The 23,441-nt window shown below is 37.8% G+C and overlaps 1 protein-coding gene across 4 annotated transcripts in view; it reads left to right on the top strand.

The window, feature by feature from the left end:
* LOC106867263 (uncharacterized) overlaps window positions 1–23,441 on the top strand; it is a 113,500-nt gene that overhangs the window by 82,719 nt on the left and 7,340 nt on the right. For all 4 annotated transcript variants that reach the window (XM_089357881.1, XM_089357880.1, XM_089357879.1 and 1 more), the window contains one exon: window positions 16,578–16,668. In XM_089357881.1, coding sequence (XP_089214007.1) covers window positions 16,578–16,668 — 91 coding nt within the window. The remainder of the gene's footprint in view (window positions 1–16,577; window positions 16,669–23,441) is intronic.

Here is a 23,441-nt window from a genome sequence, read left to right on the forward strand (position 1 = left end):
TTATTGCTGGTGTTAGTCATATCGGTGTTGTGTTTGTTGTTGTATAACTGCTGTTGATTTTAACTGAACAATGTTCTAGCCTAAAGTAATTGCTGAGAAATCATTAGTCATTATTAAAATATATACCTGTAGACAGATATCAGCTCAGCAGAATGATAGTCATTTGCAAGAGGTGACTTATGAATGTTGCATTAATTATTCTAATTAGAGTCTGATATGTTCATCTGTTAATCCAATATGTTTCTCTATGCTTGTTTGGCTTCAAAGGGGAGATATTTATGGCAGGATTTTTATATTCAGATACTTTTATTGTTGCCAACCATTATCAGTTTTTCAAGTCAGGGAATGACTTTTTTTTTATTCCAGTAGTATTTTAAAGAAGAAAGCAAATGGCTGATTTGTTGACAAAAAATGTCAGCAAGTATCACCATTTGGAGTCTGTAGACATACCTCAGTGTAGATTGAAAACGTTCATACTGATACACATGTGCACACATGCATGTGTGCATGTACGCACACAAACAAAACAAAACTGACTTCTTTCAGTTTCTGTCTATCAAATTATTTTACAAGACCTTCATCAAATCAAAGCTACAGTAAAATACACTTGTCCAAGACGCTATGCAATGGGAATGAACCCGAAACACCATGGTTGAGAAGTGAACTTCTTAACCTCATGGCCATGCCTGCACCTGTACATATACTGAGATTCTGCTTGCTACAGAAATGGACATTATAAATAACAGTCTCAGACATTGATTCTCAGATTTGCAGGCTTGACTCTACTGATGTATTTATAAGATATCATAGCACCAAAACAAACTCTAGTAATGCATCTTTGTTGGTTGTAACAACAGTTTGTTTGTTTGTTTGTTCAACATGTCATCTTTTTTTTTTTTTTTTTTGTGCTGACGTAACAGTTTTGATGGGGGCAGAAGGTCGTCAACAGTTTTATCAAATTCAGTACTTAGTACTTTATTTGTCAGCTCCTAAAATATGAAAGACAAAGCCTATCTCAACAAAATTTGAGCTCAGAATGTAAGTGACTTGGAAGAAATATCCCAATGATAATAATTTCCTCAAAAAAATTCTCAAATTAATAACTCAATTACTAATCAGTAAGTTATGGAGGTTGGAGGGAAAAATTATTCACATTTCTATCCCCAGAAAGATCTCATTTGTATGTTCCTGTTTCAGTCTCATGAAAAATTCTTAATCATGCTTTAATTAATTCCGGTGGAAAGAGCTTTGTTGGCCTCCATAGTATGAAACATCAATAGTGGAAATATTTAGGCTAATTAGACTGCTGTAATCCATGATATGTTCAATTAGTACAGTTCTGACAATGTAGCTTATTGTTAAGTTAAAATGAATATTCATCGTCAAGCTAATACTTTGTGTTTTCTTTTCTTCAGCACAAGTATTTTTAATTTGAATTTTTATTCTCACTACATTAGATATGAAGGTTCTAAATTTGACTGTTGTTTTTTTTTTCTTGCAAATCGCATCTTTAAGTAACCTCTCTTTGTCATTATGATAATGTTTGACACCTAATTGTACATATTATTGTATATCATTAGAGTGTTCTGTTATCACTAATTTGGCAAATACAAGGAAGACTATGCTTTGTGGAGGATGTCTAATGGGACTGAAACATGCCTAGTGTTGTCACTATTATTTTTCAAGAATCTCATTAATATATATCATCATCATCGTTTAACATCCGCTTTCCATGCTAGCATGGGTTGGACGATTTGACTGAGGACTGGCGAACCAGGTGGCTACACCAGGCTCCAATCTGATTTGGTAGAGTTTCTACAGCTGGATGCTCTTCCTAACGCCAACCACTCCGAGAGTGTAGTGGGTGCTTTTACGTGCCACCTGCACAGGAGCCAGTCCAGCAGCACTGGTAACGATCTCACTCGAATAACTTTTCAAGTGCCAGGAACGCGAAGCTGGGGCACAAGTGCCAGGTAGGTGACGCTGGTAACAATCACGCTCGAAAGGTGGTGCCATCGCGATTTCGCTTTCGCTTTCCCCAACAGGTCTTCGCAAGCAGAGTTTAGTGTCCAATGGAGGAGACGTTGGCATGGGGGCCAGTTGTCGAATTTAGTTTGATTTCGATTTCACTTGCCTCAACAGGTCTTCACAAGTGGAGTATGCATAAGTGGGCTGGCTACATCCCTGGCAGAGACCTTGGATTTTGGTCTAACTTGGCTTGCCGGGTCTTCTCACGCACAACATATTTCCAAAGGTCTCGGTCAGAAGTCATTGCCTTGGTGAGGCCTAATGCTCGGAGGTCATGCTTCACCACCTCATCCCAGGTCTTCCTGGGCCTGCCTCTTCCACAGGTTCCCTCAACCGCTAGGGTGTGGCACTTTTTCACACAGCTATCCTCATCCATTCTTGCCACATGACCATACCAGCGTAATCGTCTCTCTTGCACACCACAACTGATGCTTCTTAGGTTCAACTTTTTCTCTCAAGGTACTTACACTCTGTCGAGTATGCACACTGACATTGCGTTAGACATACACACATTCTGGGATTTGTATATACTAGATGGTCATATTTTTTGCCAATTAACCACACGCACTATATACCTGTTCTTCACTTCAGCTTTATTATTATCCTCCAGGACAAGACACATGGGATGGAGAGTTGCTGAAGAGGTTACAGGACATGTAACAAAAGATTTCAGGCAAAGGACACTAAAATAAGAAGAATAATAGAGCTGAGGTGAGGAGTAGGTGTGTGGTGCATGTGGTTAGTTGGCAAGGGGTGTGACCATCCCTAAATATAATAATATCTGTTTCAACACAGGATCTCACATCAGGAGTCTTGCAAAGCAAACACATTAACATAGTATTAGTCATCGAGATAATATTTTCTTCTCCTCAATGCATAATATAATTAATTTGATTACATCTACTTGTGAGTGAATTTGATGGACATAAACTGAAAGAAGCCTGCCATATGTATATACATGTGTGTGTGTGTGTGTTATTGTCTCCTTGCCTTAACATTCTGTGATAGTTGTAACCGAATGTCACCATCATGAAAGTCGTGTCCTTTGTTTCCAGTCTTCTGTGAAAACATATCTAGTCATGGGAAAATATTTCCCAAGTTAGAAACAAGTTGGGGTTGGTAACAAGAAGGGCATTTGGCTGTAGAAAATCTGCTTCAATAAACTCCATCTGACCTGTGCGCAAGCATGAAGGAAAATGATGAGGATTTTCTTTTTCTCATTATATTTATGTAACTCTCAAAATAGTATGACACTACCTTGACCATCACACAAATATTGACAAACATTGTTATCAATCATAGAATGATTTTGGTTTTCAACTAGACCAGTGATTCTCAACCGGGATCCATATAACACCCCTTGTAGTCCATGCAAGCAAAATAGTAAATCCGCAGTGGTTTATTAAGGGGCTATAAAAAATTTTTTCTTTAGATGTATTAATTGCAAGAAACAGCAAGATTTCTTTCAACGTACACAAGTTAATATGTGAAAAGCAAAGAAGGAATTTTGAAAGAAGTATCATCATCATCATCATTGTTTAACGTCTGCTTTCCATGCTAGCATGGGTTGGACGATTTGACTGAGGACTGGTGAACCAGGTGGTTACACCAGGCTCCAATCTGATTTGGCAGAGTTTCTACAGAGTTCCTAACACCAACCACTCCAAGAGTGTAGTGGGTGCTTTTTACGTGCCACCAGCATGAAGGACAGTCAGGTGGTACTGGCAACGGCCACGCTCGAAATGGTGTCTTTTACGTGCCACCTGCATGGGAGCCAGTCCAGCAGCACTGACAACGATCTCGCTCGAATGTCCTTACACGTGCCATCACGATTTCGCTTTCGCTTGCCTCAACAGGTCTTTGCAAGCCGAGTTTCTGTGTCCAATAAAGGAGACGGCGTTGGCATGGGTGCCATCCGTCGAAATTAGTTTGATTTCACTTGCCTCAACAGGTCTTCGCAAGCGGAGTTAAGTGTCCAACGTAGGAAGGTATGCATCCTGGCAGGGGCCTTTATCAAATGGCATATGCAGGTCTACCAGAGTAAAGTTGTAATGAAAGGGTTTCATAAGTAAAAAAATACGGTTGAGAACCACTGAACTAGACAAAAGGCTAATATTTACAAAGGAGAGAGACGTAGTTGAGAAGACTTTCACGGTATTACTGTTACATATCTTACCAACCCTGCAGAAAGGAAAGGCAAAGTCAACCCCAGTTGAATTTGATCTCAGAATGTTCTTTTACCCTTTGTTTTTCTCTTCTTTTCTTTTTCTAATTAACTTGCTTTAGTCATAGAATACTTTTCAAAAGAAATTAATTTAACTAACGACTATGAGCAACATTATGATAACACTAAAAGTTTTCATCTCAAAGACATCTTTACTCTAACTTTTAACATGAAAGCATTTTTCCAAACAACTGATATGGGGGGGGGGGGGGTTCGGGGCTTTTTTTTCTTTTCCCCACCCAATATTCAAATACCTGCCTATTGATCACAAGCTTTCTATCTTGATTGATGCAGTTAAAATTTACATCCAAAGACTTATTATTCAATGACTTGTGGAGGATCGATGAACAATTAATCAGAAACAGAAATAGTCAATTGAAAATAAACTTTTTCTTTCTTTTTATGCTGCAACACCACTGTCTAATTCTTCCAGCTCATAATCATTCATGCACACCAAACCATCATTGCACATCCACTGGATTATGCTCACCACATTTCTGCCCAGCCTTCACACATCCATATCTGTTCCATTTTTCCTTTTCATTCATTTTGAAATTGTTAAAATTCAAGTACTTCAACATAGGCACAGGTATCGCTGTGTGATTAAGAAGCTTACTTTACAACCTCGTAGTTTCAGGTTCGATCCCACTGCACAGCACCTTGAATAAGCGTCTTCTACTGTAACCCCCAGGGTGAACAATGCCCTGTGAGTGGATTTGGTAGATGGAAGTTGCGTGGAAGCCCATTATATATGTGTGTGTATATGTATCTGTATTTCTGTTTGTCTCCTACCCACCCAACACCACCACCACCACCACTCAACAACTAGTTTTGTTTTGCTTATGTCCCTGTCACTTAGCAGTTCAACAAAAAGAGTCTGGTAGAATAAGCATCAGGTTTTAAAAGAAACATAAGAACTGAGAATCAATGTGTTCAACTAAATCACTTCAAGAAAGTACCCCCAGCATGGGCACAGTCCATTGACTGAAACAAGTTAAAAATGAAAGGCTTGTGAGTGGATTTGGTAAGCAGAAACTGAAAGAAGCCCATCATGTGTATGTGTGTGTGTGTGTGCATATATTTGTTGGTTTACATCTCTGTAACTTAGCTGTTCAGCAAAAGAGACTGACAGAATAAGTACCATGCTTTTATTTAAAAAAAAAAAAAACAAGTTCTGGTGTTGATTCATTCGACTAAAATATTTTTCAAAGCAGTGCTCCAGCATGGCCTCAGTCTTCTGACTGAAACAAATGAAAGGTAAGATTCTACCTCTAACCATAGCAAGGACTGCATCTCAGTGACTGGCCTTCCTCTTGAGGGCCAGAAAATGCTGCAGACTCCTCCCTTTTACAAAGCTCAGGTGAGGCCCACAATGGAGTTCTGCTCCTACACCTGGGATACTGGTAGTCTATTGATTACAACGATGAGGGTTCCAGTTGATCCAATCAATGGAACAGCCTGCTTGTGAAATTAACATGCAAAAGGCTGAGTACTCCACATACAAGTGTATCCTTAATGTAGTTCTCTGGAACATATAGTGTGACACAGAATGTGACAAGGCTGGCTCTTTGAGTTACACAGGCACAACTTATTTTTGCCAGCTGAGTAGATTGGAGCAACGTGAAATAAAGCGTCTTGCTCAAGGACACAGCACACCACCACATATTGAACTCACAGCCTTATGACCATGAGCCAAATACCCTAACCACTAAGCCACACACCTTCACACATCTTGGCTAGTGCTGTTGCTATACACACACACACACACATCCATTCTAGACTGGATTTGGAGAAGGGTCACCTGATTGATTAACATAAAGTCACAACTCACTAACACACTCCATCTTCTTCCCCAGGAAAATACTGTTTACTCTCTCTCTCTCTCTCTCTCTCTCTCTGCTCTTTCTGCTGTTACTATCATGGCCTCTACTCCTCATGACTGCTATTCTAATACCCCCTCATGTCACTCATCTCTCCTCTTCCTAACACTCTTTGTATCCGGGCTTTATACTAACCACTATATCCAGTCTATCCTTCCCAGAATCCCTCTCTCTGTTTTTCTTGCAGCTGTCGAATTGCAAGTGTTCATGCAGGATGTTAATGGCATCAATCTCGCTGGTCTTAGATGATTTGCGAAAACTGTGGACATAGTCACTTCCCCATGAACCTATCTAATAAATAAAGAATAAAACAAGCTAAGGTTCCTTATATGTGCAGGTATGGCTGTGTGATAAGAAGTTTACTTCCCAACCACATGGTTCTGAGTTCAGACCCACTGCGTGGCACCTTGGGCAAGTGTCTTCTACTACAGCCTCGGACCAACCAAAGCCTTGTGAGTGGATTTGGTAGATGACAGCTGAAAGGAGCCCATCGTATATGTGTGTGTGTGTTTGTCCCCTACCACCACTTGCAACCGGTGTTGGTGTGTTTGTGTCCTTGTAACTTAGCGGTTCAGCAAAAGAGAATGTTGTTAGATTGGCAGAATTGTTAAAACATTGGGGAAAATGCTCGGCAGTATTTGTGCCAACAAGTTTTGAGATCAAATCCCAAGATCAGCTCTGCCTTTCATACAGCTGACTGTCAAAATTGTTGGCCTTATGCCTAAGAAACACTATATTTCCTCAGTCACTTAGCACTCCCATGATAGGCAGCACAAGCATGACTATGTGGTTAACAAGCTCACTTTGCAACCAACCATGTGGTTTGGGGTTCAATCCCACTGCACAGCATATTGGGCAAGTGTCTTCTATTACCGCCCTGAGGCAACCAATGCTTTGTAAAGTTTGGGGACAGAAATAGTGTGGAAGCCTGGTGTGTGTGTATGTGTGTGCATTTATGTTTAGCCCACCACCACTACCACTTGACAACCAGTGTTGGTTTGTTTACGTCCCTGTAACTTAGCAGTTCAGTAAAAGAGGCTGATAGAATGAGTTACCAGTTTTTAAAAAATGTAAGTACTGGGGTAAATATATTCAATGAAACCCTTCAATGCATTGCCCCAGCATGGTTGCAATCCAATAACTAAAGAAAGTAAATCCTTTGCCTGGTTCAACACCACCACCTTGGCTGAGAGTACCTTTAATGGTGCCTGTACTGAGTTGACTAATTGTTGGCACTCCGTCGCTTACGTCGAGGGTTCCAGTTGATCCGATCAACAGAACAGCCTGCTCGTGAAATTGACGTGCAAGTGGCTGAGCACTCCACAGACACGTGTACCCTTAACATAGTTCTCGGGGATATTCAGCGTGACACAGTGTGACAAGGCTGACCCTTTGAATTACAGGCACAACAGAAACAGTAAGTAAGAGTGAGAGAAAGTTGTGGTGGAAGAGTACAGCAGGGTTTGCCACCATCCCCTGCCGGAGCCTCGTGGAGCTTTAGGTGTTTTCACTCAATAAACACTCTCAACGCCTGGTCTGGGAATCGAAACCGCGAGTCCGCTGCCCTAACCACTGGGCCATTGCGCCTCCACTTGAGTTGACTAATAACATGTAGTGAAAATTTGAGAGATGAGAAGTTTCTGGAAGCTTATACAATGGAATAGTTCTCATACTTGAATAGAAGACTTAACACATTACTTAGTCTAACACCACCACTTTGTTGATCCTTAGATGCTTTGAGTGGAGTTTGCTCATAATACCCAGGTGACTAAAGACTTTTAAGTGAACTTTGATTGATCAGAACTTTCTGGAAGCTTGTATAAAAGATTGGTTTCTATTATTGAACGATAAACTTAATATGTTGCTCAGTTTAACACCACCACCTGGTCCTTGTGTGCCTTCAGTGGAATTTGCTCTGTTGCAAGCATTTGGGCCATATCTCCAGTTAACTTCCTGCCATCAGTCCCAGGGGCTGTGTGAAAGAAATAGCCACAAGTCCTGCAATCTTCTCCTTGACAAAGTGATTAAAAAGTGAAAAAGAACTTGGCAGAGTACATTTTTCTTTTGAGCTACATCCATTTGAAGGAGTTGAGTTCAGTGCATTTAAGTTGACAAAACAAAGTGCTGCCGTTGCTCCTGCTTAGAGCAGTAAGTTGTTTCTGTTCTGTTGTACCCATTTGCTGCCAGATGGACTTAGTCACATGGAAGTTAAGTGTCTATGGTCCAAGTGACAGGATATGAAGTAACAGTTTCTACTGATTCTGCTATCAGTATTCCCATGTATTTATGAGAAACTAATAATTTAAAGAGTCACTAAATTAGACTCATAAAACAACAATGTACAAGGGGCCTGTCCCAGAGATAAGTGGGCGGGGCCTCCAGTCAGAAATTACTCATTGTAAATAATGAACATGGGTGGGTGTGCTAAATGTATAATTTTCTACTGCTCTATTAATTTGCAGTTACCATTTATGTTATAGTCAACTAAGTTTGGTCTTCACTGGTGTATTAGATTTGTATTAGTAGCTTAGAAGCATTTGATTAAATCACATGTTGTTTAGCCCTAGGTCAACTCCAGACGAGCAGGCTTATAGTCAATTGTGTCCCAGCTACGACCATCCTGTCATTTGTGTATGTGTGTGTGTATATAATATGTATGTGTGAGAGATAAGGGACTGTAGTGTTCAACAAGTCTTACCCTTTTGTTTTTTTGTTGTTTTTTTTTCAATGGTAGGGTATGATTGAAGGAAAATCATAACTGCTATTTCTAATAGGTTGTGCAGCTATATAGGAATTCTCACATTGGTTCATAAAATAGCTAGTGCAGAATGTGTCTGACATTAAAGACAGATAGATAATCAACCGAAACTAGCATGGAATTATATTTATCCCACAGATCAAAGGAAGACACAAGGGTGAAATTGTAAAATAATTTGCTACTTCCCAGGAGGAAGGCTTGTTTTGTTGTTGTTGTGCTTTTTTATTTATTGTACTCTGGTTTTGAGGAAGGAGTTATGTCTATATCCTTTGCAAACTCTCCAAAACCTGGGGTTAATGCAATTCCTCTTGAGTAGTTGCAAATGAAAAACTGCAAGAAGTATGTTCCAGAAAGCTGATATTCTTAGAAAGTGACGGATTTCTCTCTCTCTCTCTCATTATATCTAGAGAACTGTAGAGTGTGCATGTGTACTATGTGGTTGCTTGATCTAAATTCTTGCAACAGAACAAACTCTACTAAATGTACTCGTAAGCTTGGAGAGGATATTTAACCAGGCTGCATGCTGTATCTAGAAATTTTTAGAAATATCATCATGCTGGTTTTGTTTTGTTTTGTTATTAAGCAACAAGTATAGGGCAGAAATAATATCCTTAGGCATTTAAAGTGATCAGCATTAGCAAAAATTATGCTGTGAATTTTAGGTGTTTAGATATATTGTAGTCATGAGTAGGTGACAAAATTGATGTTTTGGGGGTTGTCTCTTCATCCAAAAAAGAAAAGAAAATATACTGAAGAAAACATAAAAGAGAAAATATATATATATATTTTTTCTATCAGACAAAAGGACAGAACTAAAACATTAAATTCATCCTCTCTGCATGCCATATAAACTTACCCAAACTCATAAATTTCATATTATAAAACAAGTTTGCTTGACCACTTTATTCTATCATGACATCAATCATTTATATTTCTTCACATTTAGCTGTAAACACGTTACCATTTTCGCTAACATTGCTCCATGTTCATCCACTGATTTTCAGCATCATAAATCACTCAAACAATCCTATTTGTTCATCCAGATATCATTTATTCTCAGAGCATGTGTGTATTCATTCTTATTTGTAGACAGATCTCATAACATCATCTGAACTTAGTTTCACAATTAGATTTACATTACCATTCAGTTTATTTAATTAAGTACGCATACAGCAGGCATAAATTTGCAGATGTTTAAGCTGGGGGTCAATCACCACTTCATCATCATCATCATCATCATCATTGGAGAGAATATACACACCATCCCTCTTACATGGAACTTAATAAAATATTTTTTTTTAAATACTGTTTCATTTCATATTTCAAAATCTACTGCTAAACATTTCTTCCTGTCATTGTACCAATTTCACCAATATGTGCATCGTAAGCTATTCCCTTCCCTTTCTTCAATGTACAGGGAATCTTTTGGCCATTGTAGTGGTGGGGTGATCTTGTAGCTCATTGACCGATCACAATATCATTGACAGTTTTGATTTCATGTAGGATATTTAGGGCAACAGAGCCTGGCAGGGCCCACCCTTATCTTGTTACTTCCAGCAGTGAAATGTACCTAGTCATGTTGTTATTTAACCCCAGGTCAACTTGACTGAGCAGATATATGGTCATGATCATTCCAGTTATGACCATCACCTATTTTATTAATCCATATTGATACTTATTTGTCTTTTTTCTTAAAGGTAGCAGGACATAAGTTAGGCGAGACTTGGCTACTAATTCTAGCAGGTCAAACAACAGCATAGAGGCCTCCATGTTGGTTCATACAGTGCACTCTGTAATTTTGTTTAAAGCATACTTCAGTGCATGCGATAGAATATTTACTTTCTTTAATCAAACAGGGCCCATTAGCTACTTTCAGAAAAAGAGTTAGGAGAAAGAGGAGAGGCAGTAATGCTACAAAAAGTCTTGATATCCATGCATATTGAAGGTAGCAATAAAAGATGGTAATGAAATAATTCACAAAAAAAATTTTATGAAATACATTGAAATAATAAAAGAAGAGATAGTGATAAAATATAGTCAATGTGATGACAATAAAGGAGCTAACAGAAGGGAATAAAATGGTAATAAAAGAATTGGTAAAAGAATATTGAAATGATGGAAACTTCCAACATTTGGAAAGGTATTTGTGAAGCTTGAATTTACAGAGACCAATGTGATATTCTGCAGAAAAATAATCTTTTCTGCTCTAGGCACAAGGCCCGAAATTTTTGGGGAGGGGGACAGTTGATTAGATCCACCCCAGTACGCAACTGGTACTTAATTTATCAACCCCGAAAGGATGAAAGGCAAAGTCGACTTTGGCAGAATTTGAACTCAGAACGTAAAGACAGACGAAATATCGCTGACCAGCTCGCGGCCTTATTCTGGAGAAAAATAATGGAGAGAGAGTCTATTCCATAATTCAACTGTTCTAAGGGGAAAATGCTTTGTTCATGGAACTTGCAGCATGTCTGTGACTCTTTGATCTTACTAAGTTATTAGCATGAGCCAGACTTCTCTAAATTTTCTGCAAATATATTAATACAATCTTTCTATATGCAACAAAACTTCGAAGTATTGTTATACAGAGAAATATTTTTATATCAGTGCCTCTATGGCTGTGGTGTGAAGCAACTTCATTGCTGTAGGTTCTATTCTACTGTGTGGAACCTTGAGCAATGAGTACCATGGTTTGTCCAGTGGCTTAAGAGAGGAATTTGGGAGGCACAAACTGTGCAGATACCAGTCATTATATCATGGCCATGCTGGTGCACCACCTTGAAGGGTTTATGGTCAAACAAATCAACCCCAGTACTTTTTCTTTATAGTCTGGTACTTATTCTGTTGGTCTCTTTTCGCAGAATCACTGAGTTACAGGGATGTAGACAAACCAACACCAACAGTCAATTGGAAGGGGCCTACACACATATATATATATATATATGTGATGGGCTTCTTTCAGTTTCCATCTACCAAATCCACTAACAAGGAATTGGTTGGCTTAGGGTTATAGTAGAAGACACCCAGGGTGCCATGTGGTTTGGAAGCAAACTTCTTACTACACAGCCACATCATTAGGGTCCTACGTCTTTTGATAAACCTTACAAGTAAAGCTGCATATTTTCACATCCATATTGCTGGAATGAGATGATTTAGCACAGTTGTTTGCACTCAGAGGATTTGGCACAACTGACTTGACATTCAGCCTGTTTTGGCAACAATATTTTTGTGATGCTGGAGGCAAACACACATCATCATCATCGTTTAACGTCCGCTCTCCATGCTAGCATGGGTTGGACGATTTGACTGAGGACTGGTGAACCAGATGACTACACCAGGCTCCAATCTGATTTCGCAGAGTTTCTACAGCTGGATGCCCTTCCTAATGCCAACCACTCCGAGAGTGTAGTGGGTACTTTTACATGCCACCAGCATGAAGGCCAGTCAGGTGGTACTGGCAACGGCCATGCTCAAAATGGTGTATTTTACGTGCCACCTGCACAGGAGCCAGTCCAGCGGTACTGGCAACGAACTCGCTCGAATGCCTTTTCACATGCCAGGAAGGCGACGTTGGTAACAATCACGCTCAGATGGTGCTATTTACGTACCACCGGCACGGAAGCCAGACAGCTGGTGCTCTGGCAACGATCACGCTCAGACGGTGCTCTTAGTGATCTACACGAGTGCAAAAATATTAAAATAGAAAAAGAGACACTGCAATTTATTAATCGAACACAATTAATGTAAACACTTTAACTTCTCCTCATACACATAAAGTGAAATATGCTCACACACATAAAGCAAGAGAAAGGGAGGGAAAGAGCAAGAGAAATATTAAGACGTCCCATGTCAAACACACACATAAAGATAGAAAAGGAGGGAGGGAAAGAGAGAGAGGGAAACATTAAAACGTCTGATGTCAAAAAAGTCAGCATCGAATCAGCAGTGCCAAAACAGTTGTGCCAAAACATCTCGTATCCTCAGTATACAGTTCATCAAGCTAAGTAAAACTGTAGTCATGGTCACGTAAAAGACACCCATTACACTCTTGGAGTGGTTGGTGTTAGGAAGGGCATCCAACCATAGAAACCAAGCCAAATCAAACTTGAATCTGGTGTAGGTCTCTGGTTTACCACTTACAGTAAACCCATCTAACCCATGCCAGCATGGAAAGCAGATGTTAAATGAAGATATATATATACACACGTGTGTGTATGTGTATATACATCTTTTAATGACGTGTATCAGTCTGAAAACAAAGCAAAAAGAGGACTATGCTTTGCGATTGATTACAAGTTCAATGTTCTAGAGTGATGACACTAGCCAGTTACCCTTTCATGAATGCTGCCTAATCATTAAGATATTAAATTACTTCACTGCCACATACACACCCTTTATGCAAGCATACCAGGAGGGCCACCTTGCTTTAGTTTCTCTTGTCTACAGTAGCTATTGCTGCTAAAATAACATTTCATTTGTCTCGTAGTTATTGCACTTTTCTCAACATGTTCAGCAGTATGTTACCTGTAAATATCTGTTCTTGAATTCTATCAGAGCCACGCCACAAAACAAGGAAAGCTAACAAGAAAATCATATGAAAGAAAGTAAACCAAGAAACAGTCTTGAAAAATTCTTCTTTGTACTCTCTTTGTTAAGAGTACATATGAAATATAAATATGCTCTTAGATGTAAAAAAAACTACTGTTTTTACATTTAATGCTTTACATATCTCACTTAGTTTCAAATTCTAAGCCTTTCTTGAATAACTGTTAAAGCACTGTTGTTTATTGTTCTTTAAACCCTTGCCGTACCAACCTGTGATTAAAGTCATTCCAGTAATGACCATCATGTCTTTACTTTAGATGTAATTTTTCTAGTGGAGGTGCAATGGCCCAGTGGTTAGGGCAACGGACTCGCAGTCATAGGATCGCGGTTTCGATTTCCAGAACGGGTGTTGTGAGTGTTTATTGAGCGAAAACACCTAAAGCTCCACGAGGGGATGGTGGCGAACCCTGCTGTACTCTTTCACCACAACTTTCTCTCACTCTTACTTCCTGTTTCTGTTGTGCCTGTAATTCAAAGGGTCAGCCTTGTCACACACTGTGTCACGCTGAATATCCCTGAGAACTACGTTAAGGGTACACGTGTCTGTGGAGTGCTCAGCCACTTGCACGTTAATTTCACGAGCAGGCTGTTCCGTTGATTGGATCAACTGGAACCCTCGACGTCGTAAGCGACAGAGTGCCAACAACAACAATTTTTCTAAGTCTACATTATCCAATGTCTCCTTCCTTTTTTAAAAAAACAATAGGATGTAACTACAAGGGAGATTTGGCTGCTTTTTCCAACCAGTCGAATAACAGGCTTCCTTGTCTCGAAGTACAATTGCTTAACAATGTGTCTTTACCTTCTCGTTAACATTATTTTTACATTATCGGTTTGTGTCATGTGACTGAAATTTATTACACTGTCTCTAGCAAGCCAGTGGCAGGACCTTTATATAGTCGCTTGTCCTGCTAGAAATAGCAGCCAAATTTCCATCAAACTACACTGCCAGCTTAAGGAAAATGATGCAGTGGATGATGTTTCATCCCAAATCAAACCTGATTAAAGCCTTATTGAAAGCATTCCAGCCATGATCCCTCTGCCTGTTTATATATGAGTAAAGGACTCAGAACCACATTTTCCAATTTGTCCTTTCTCTTTTTCTTTAAAAGATTGTTGGATGTGAATTGAGGGAGATGGTGTGCTACTACTTCTAGCAGGTCTAGTGATATGCAGAGACTCCTTTGCTTTGCTTTGAATGATATGGATCTGAGCATTGAGTAAAAGGACATAACACTCATAGCTTGAATGCCATTGATCATAAATGCCTTACCAAAGCTGCTCTGGAATAAATAACAACAACAACAACATTATTTTATATCCATTTTGCATGCTTGCACAGGTTGGACAGGTTATCACAGTCTGTGTTTGTTGGTTCTTAATTAGTTACTACCCTCGTAGATAAGGTTACAAAATCATGTTTCCTCATATGTTCCTTTTTTGACAGTTTTTATTTTTGATGTCCTTCCTCGACCACATTACAGGTTGTTCTGGGTTGATATTATCATTATACCAGCAGTAGACAGATTGGTGTCTTCTGCAGGACATAGGAGTCCTCTTGGTCTCATTTCTGTCTCTGCTCATTCTCAAGATCAGTGGTTCTCAACTGTTTTTTTTTTGTTGTTTTTGTTTTTTTGCCTATGGACCCCGTTGGCTTCTATTTTAATCAGGTAGACCCTCATAAATATTCGATGTTTTAGAAAAATCTGAATATATTTTTATAATTAAATTCAAATTACGATAAACGTAAACAAACAAACAAAGTTTGCTTTTAGAATCTTTGAGATGTCTTAGAAAGTTAAAGAAGTGATTTTAAATTCTCAATTGCAGGATAATGCTAATAATATAGCCTGAACAACCCCTGTTTTGCAGAAAAATGTGTAGGTGGTTAGCATTATCCTGCGATTGAGAATTTAAAATCACTTCTTTAACTTTTTATAATTAAATCTTAAGAACTGTATTTAAAAAATTGTTAAAATATTTTGTTTATTTTAGAAGTAATAACCAATTTATTGCGCATTTGACAAAATCTTATATGGACCCCAATCGAAAAACCACTGCTCCAGGTCAATGTAATAATAATAGTAACCTTTTCTACTAAAGGCATAAGGTCTGAAATTTTGTAGGGAGGGGACTAGTTGATTGCATTGACCCCAGTGTTTCACTGGTGCTTAATTTATTGACCCCAAAAAGATGGAAGTCAAAGTTAACCTCAGCAGAATTTGAACTCAGAATGTCAAGATGGGTAAAATACCACTAAACATTTCGTCCAGTGTGCTAATGATTCTGCTAGCTTGCTACCTTAATAATAATAATAAAGTACAGGGAACAAATAGGGGCTGCAATAAGGAGTACATGGAACATATAGGGGCTGCAATAAGGGTGAAGCACTTGCAAAAAACGGCACTGCTTGGAACTGCTCGAATATTCCGGATGGTGTTCGAAAAATGAGGGGTGTTACCTTAGTTCACTGGTAGTGAACAGCTGACACAGTAGTTAGTACATCTCCAACGTTAGAAGCTGTGCAAAGGGAATACAATAATGATGATAATCTTTTCTGCTATAGGCACAAGGCCCGAAATTTGGGAGACGGAAGTAGTCGATTACATCGACCCCAGTACTCAACTGGTACTTAATTTATCGACCCCAAAAGATGAAAGGCAAAGTCAACTTTGGTGGAATTTGAACTCGGAACATAGCAGCAGACAAAATACTGCTAAGCATTTCGCCTGGCTTGCTAACAATTCTGTGAGCTCACCACCTTAATACTAATAGTAATGATAATTATTATTATTATTAATAATAATTTCTAGTATAGGCACAAGGTCAGAAATTTGGAGAGTTGGTTTATTAAATTAACTCCAATATTTATTTTATTGCCATATACAAAATTATTTAAAATGAAAAATAAAAAGAAAATTACATGCTTTCATGGTAACAGTTTTTTTTTTTGTTTTGTTTTGTTTTTTGGGGTCTTTTTATGACTTTCTTTTTCTTTCCCCCCAAATCTTGAGAAAAGAAAATAAACATGACTTAATCTGTTTGGTGTTTGTTGAAACATTCTTTGATATTTGTATTTTAGAGACACCAGCAGTGATGAAGATGATGTTCCTGCCCAAAAAGAAGGCCTCTTGAGGGCTCCCATGGCAAGTCAAAGCATGGACAATCTCTATGTCAGTATCTCCTCTTTCTCTCTCTCTCTCTCTCTCTCTCCCACATTTATTTGTAACTGTAAACTAGATAGTGTGGTTAAGAAGTTTTCTTCACAACCACATGGTTTTGGGTTTGGTCTTACTGTATGGCACCTTGTGTAAGTAAGCGTCTACTATTGAAACTCTGGGCTATAATAGAAGAGCATCTTGTGTAGGAATTTGACATTCCTTATTGGTATTCGAACCATATTCTTTGCAATTTCAAAAACCCCTGGAGCAAAAAAAAAATAATAAAATAAACAAGTACTGCCTATGGCCACTTTAAGGTGTTTGTCCTCTAAGAGGCAACAATACTGTCATTTAACCCCAGGAATACATCTCCTCCAGCTAGTTTATTCAGTGTGCTGGGGTTAAATGGCAGCATCATCATCTCTTAGAGGACAGCCACATTAAAATGGCCATAAGCAATATTTTTTGGTTTGTATACTGCTTCTATTTCAAATGCAGATTTTCTAACATACTAGTTGCCTCGTTAAAAGAATCAGTGATGGTATGACACTTGTGTTTTCTATATATTGCAAATGAGGTTAAATTGCTGTTATGCTTGGCAAACAAGTACCCATCACTGAGGAGATCCAGTACAGATCGAAACCACTTGGTCTGATAGTCATGAAATCAGAGTGACAGGAGTTATTTCCCACTTGCAATATTGGGTGCAAGAAGTGCACTGATTAAACCTACTGGAGATGTCTTCCTGGGGTTAAATGGCAGTATCATCGTCTCTTAGAGGACAGCCACATTAAAGTGGCCATAAGCAATACTTTTTGGTTCATATATTGCTTCTATTTGAAGCAGATTTTCTAAATTCTTTGCTCAAATAACTCTGTCCAGTCCATGGAAAAACATGCTAAATGAACAAACAAGCATAAAAATCATGAACAACAAACGGAAAAAAAAGAACTCATTACAAATGCAGAGTCAAATATTTTTGTTATTTTTATTGACAGTAACTTAACTCTTTAGCATTTAAACCAGCCATATTCAGCATAAGTATTCTATCTGTTTTATGTTCAAACTGACCATATCCTGCCTCTCACACATAACCTATAATGTCATTCTAAAAATAAACAATCACCTCATTGAAATTTTGAAGCCAGAAGATAATGCATGGTTAATTCTAAATAATGTGAATAAATATGCATTGCATTTGACAGAATAATTTGAATGCTAAAGGGTTAAGAGTGTCAAGAGTCGTTGACCTCGTAAATCTGAGAATGCCAATTGCTGGTGAAACTTAGAAGATATTACTGTCAATAAAATTATTAAAGATGTGTGGGTGTGTATGTGTTTATATGTTAGTTTCAGCTAAACAGACATTACATGCCTGAACTGCAGATTTTTTTTGACTGCACACACCAGTGCCAATAGGTGTAGTCATTTGAAAGACCAGTAGAGCAAGATTACAGTTTGAGTATGTCGTCCCGGCATTTCGCATAAATTAACATAAATTAACATATATAATAAGACTTTATTTATTTGCAACATAAAGTTGTATGTGAGCACAAATAAATTTTTGTACAACATAAACAAAAGCTATATATATCGTCGTCGTCGTTTAACGTCCGCTTTCCATGCTAGCATGGGTTGGACGATTTGACTGAGGACTGGTGAAACCAGGTGGCTACACCAGGCTCCAATCTGGTTTGGTAGAGTTTCTACAGCTGTATACCCTTCCTAACGCCAACCACTCAGAGAGTGTAGTGGGTGCTTTTACGTGTCACCCGCACAAAGTCCAGTCAGGCGATACTGGCAACGGCCACGCTCAAAATGGTGCATTTCATGTGCCACCCGCACAAAAATATATATATATATATATATATATATATATATATATAGCTTTTGAAATATTGCCAGATCAGATTGGAGCCTGGTGCAGCTGCTGGTTTTCCACTGTCCAACCCATGCTAGCATGGAAAATGGACATTAAATGATGATAATGATGATGATGATGATTTTATATATATGTGTGTGTGTGTGTGTACACATACATACACACAAAGCTGCAGGCATGGTTGTGTAGTTAAGTAGTTCACTTCTCAACCACATGATTTCGAGTTAAGTCTTATAGCATGGCACACCTTGGGCAAGTGTTTTCTACTGTAGCCCTAGACTGACCAATGCCTTGTGAATAAATTTGGCCAATGGAAACTATGAAGCCCATCGTATGCATATGTACATGTGTGCATGCACATATGTGTGTTTGTATGAGAGTTTTCATTCTAGGTTTCATATGGAAAAGTACTGAGTGAGAAATAGCAAAGTCTATTGTCAATCACTGTCAAGAAATTGTCTATGATTTGAAAGACATGAAATATTAATTCATCATCATCATCGTTTAACGTCCGCTTTAAAAAATAGTTAAGGCTTGACATGGAAAAACGGGTGTAAAACAAAGGAATGTTCAGACATTGTCATTCAGTTGTTGGACAGTGTCCAAGAATTTTAGTCAATTATATCAATAGCTAGCATTTATAAAATGTCTAAGATAAAAGTTGGCATTAGGAAGGGCATCCAGCCATAGAAAACATGACAAAACTGACAATGGAGCCTGGTGCAGCTCCCAACCTAACCAGCTTCTGTCAAACTGTCTAACCCATGCCAGTATGGAAAGTAGACATTAAATGATGGTGATATATGCATATATCTGACAAACATCCATACTGTTTATGTTTGCCAATTTCATTTACAAGGCTTTGGACAACCCATGCTTATAGTTTTAGCCACTTTGCCCAAGTTACTTTGTAATGGAGTCAAACCTCGAACTGCATGCTTACGGAGTAAACTTTTTTAACCGTGTAGCTATACACTCACACACATACATATATAGGCATCCCCTGTGCTACTGAAGTATTGCTGTCCTGAACTTGGAATTCCATAATGCTATACATTTTTTACCATTGGTTGTTATGTTACTTGGAGATCAATGAGCATGGTGGCAGATGTTCATTATTTAGCACTGAAGATTCAGTTATCTGATCAACTGCATGACCTACTCATACAATAACATGTAATTTATTGAACACTCCACAGATACATGTACTGTTAACCTTTTAGCATTTAATCTGGCTTATCTACTCCAAATATCCTACATGTTTTAAGTTCAGATCCAGCTTCTCACACCTACTCTACAATGTCGTTTCTAAAAATAAGCAATCAAATCAATGAAACCTTGAAGCTATTAAATAAAGCATGATTTATTCAAAACAGCAGATAAGCATCACATTTAACAGAATAACCTGAATGCTAAATGGTTAACATATATTTCTCAACAGAGCAAGTGAGACACAGTTTGTGACAAGGTTTTACCTTTGGATCACAGGCACAATCCATCCAATGGGCTTCTATACAGTTTTCATCAACTCAATTTTGCTCATAAAGCATGGGGTGGCCTTGGGCTATACAAAATGACAATTGTCCAAGATGCCCTGCATACATACATACATACACGCATATATGTATACTGTCACTCTCATAAAATCTGGAAAATTCATAGCAAAACTGATAAGACCCCAATATAGTAAGGATTTTGGTACTTGCAAAATATATTCTTTTACTCTTTTACTTGTTTCAGTCATTTCACTACGGCTATGCTGGAGCACCGCCTTTAGTTGAGCAAATCGACCCCGGGACTTATTCTTTGTAAGCCTAGTACTTATTCTATCGGTCTCTTTAGCCAAACCGCTAAGTGATGGGGACATAAACACACCAGCATCGGTTGTCAAGCAATGCTAGGGGGACAAACACAGACATACAAACACACACACACACACACATGTATATATATATATACATATATGCGACAGGCTTCTTTCAGTTTCCATCTACCAAATCCACTCACAAGGCTTTGGCTGGCCCGAGGCTATTGTAGAAGACACTTGCCCAAGATGCCGCGCAGTGGGACTGAACCCAGAACCATGTAGTTGGTAAGCAAGCTACTTACCACACCTAAATTCTAAATTTTATTTAAAGGTACTGAAAGAAAATGATTTTTAATCATTTTCATAATAAAGTTTCTGACAATCGGACCGTATCATTTTGTTACCAGATACAAGTGCAGATTTATGAATATTTTGAATAACCATCAAAGGATTTTATAAAATATGAAAAATACCAATGCTTGTACTTGTTTGCTTTCCATATATGCCAACTCCTTGACATAAGGAAACCATAGGTACACAGCGACAATGTGTGTTTCAATAGATGGATAAACTGGGGTACCTGTTGCTGTTTAGCTACAGGCCAGCCCTGATTGAGCAAGACCTATGATCAAAAAATGCCTTCCGGTTATGACCATTCCATCTGCTTTTTCTATATCTAAAACTAAATACATTCTCCATTGCGTCACTCTTTTCTCAAGACAGTAGAGTGCAATTTCAGAGAAATTGGCTGCTTTTCCTATCAGGTCAGGTGACTGCATAGAGCAGTGGCCTCAATCTATTGAATGTGGTACACTAGAGATTAAATAATAAAATCTACTGGTACACAGGAAATTAAAGAATAAATTTATTGGTACACTTTGCTTGGGTACTTAAGCAAAACTGTTTTAACCATTTTCTTGCCATATTTCTCTTGAAATATTTTGCCTTTGTTTCCATTAATGAACAACTTAGTAAACTAATCTAGTCATTATTAAGCTAGCCTTTGAAGCATGAATTAACAAGGTTTTAATCTAGATCATTTAATAATAGTCTAGGATCAGTCTCAGGCAATTTAGCATTAAAAGGAATAAAGTAAAAACTGATTTAAACCCTTTTGTTACCATATTTCATTTGAAATACTTTGCCTCTATCTCAATTAAGGAAGACTTTAGTGATATAATTTGGCCTTATTAAGTTGGTATGTAGAACAAATATTAACATGAAATTTCAATGGCACTTTAAAACAGGAAGTTTGTATCTGAGAACTAGATGCAGCTAGTTTCAGGCAGATTAGTATCAAGAGTTAAATGTTAAAAATTAGAAAAAAAATATAGAAAATTATTTAGCTTGTCTTATTCATCATATTTGTGTATATAAGTTAAGAATAATATGTTTTTAAACATGCTCAGGCATTAGTTTGGGTTTTCTAAAAAAATGAATCATATATTTAAAAATCTACAACAAACCTAGAAACTCTTCGTAGTGCATCATTTGAGGACCACTTATGCAGAGACTCCCTGTCATCTTTCTTCCTGGGTATGGTTGGCAGTTTGCCTTTCCCTGTTAAAGGGTCTTTTCTAAATTTTATTTTTAATTTATCTGCATACAGGGACCAATTTATTCGGCAAACTCTAGACCATGAGTCAGATTGTACTGGGTTGCACCAACTCGTAGTATGTAGAACCTTTAGATGTAAACTAATTTGCATTTGCAATGATTACAGTAGTCATTGTACAGGGGTTGGACAAAACAATGGAAACACCTTAAAATTTCAAACAAATTTATTTTAATATGGGGTAGGACCACCTTTGGCAGTAATTACAGCTTGAATTCTATGAGGTATGGACTCGTACAAAGTTTGAATTGTTTCCAAAGGAATTTTTGTCCATTCTCCATCTAAAATGGTCTCCAGTTCTTGTAGTGATGTTGGTGGAGGATATCGACTCCTTGTTTTTCTAAATTGCACAATAAATGTTCAATAATATTGAGATCTGGGGACTGTGGTGGCCCTCTTTGAAAGTCCGATAGATCTGTCATTTCAATGAATTTTAATTACCTTTTTCTGATGATATCTGAAAAGAAACAGCAATTTTAGCAAAAACATATTAAGCAACACTAATAATAAATCAAAAAACATAAAAATAAACAAGCTTTTGATGGTTTTATAGATATTTCAAAATTATGATGCTAGGTGTTTCCATTATTTTGTCCAACCCCTGTATATACATATGTTCCATAATAGGATGCCTCTGGGAAAGTCAAATTGGGTATTTTATTATTTGGGGTATTTTACTTATTCAATTTTTTATTCATCCCATCCCGCTCCATCACAGATCTTTGTTTCCAAATTAACCCTTTAATATACAAACTGGCCATATCCAGCCCAAATATTCCACCAGTTTTATGTTCAAATTAACCAGATCCAACCTCTCATACCTACCCTACAATGTCTTTTAAAAATAGACACCTACATCATTGAAATCTCAAAGCTACAAGATAATGCATGATTAATTCAAAACAATGTCAATAATTAAAAATTACTGAATAATCTAAATGCTAATGAGCTAAACTTAATTTCTATTTTCCAGTGTTTCATGTATATACTTAGTGCTAACATCTCTTTGAAAAACATATATCAGGTGTATTTTGTGGGGTTCCTAGATCACCAACCCAACCAAACAATAGATTTCTTGTTTTTCAGAAGTAGTATCTGTTGTCAAACAAGCTGTGTTATGTGTCTGATTTAAGGATAAAATATCCACATTTCAAGTCCGAATTAAAAATGGAAAAAATTTGATAAAAAATTTAATCACATGTGCATGTTTATGTATACTTACATACACATGCTGGGGTGGGCAAAAGTAGGTATATAACTGCTTAATATGTAAGCATTTCAAGATGTATATAAAAATAAAAAAGATGGCTTCCAATGAACTAGGCATCTCCCACAGATCCCTTAGTCAACTTCTGAATCACTTGGGTAAAAAAGGAATAGAGAAATGGAAAGAACATTCCACTCATTAAGCAACTGTATACCTATTTTTGCCCACCCCTGTATAAACACACACACACACACACATATATATAAAAAAAAAT

Source organism: Octopus bimaculoides, chromosome 9 (genome assembly GCF_046866305.1).
Source record: "Octopus bimaculoides isolate indiv1 chromosome 9, ASM4686630v1, whole genome shotgun sequence".
Taxonomy (NCBI): domain Eukaryota; kingdom Metazoa; phylum Mollusca; class Cephalopoda; order Octopoda; family Octopodidae; genus Octopus; species Octopus bimaculoides.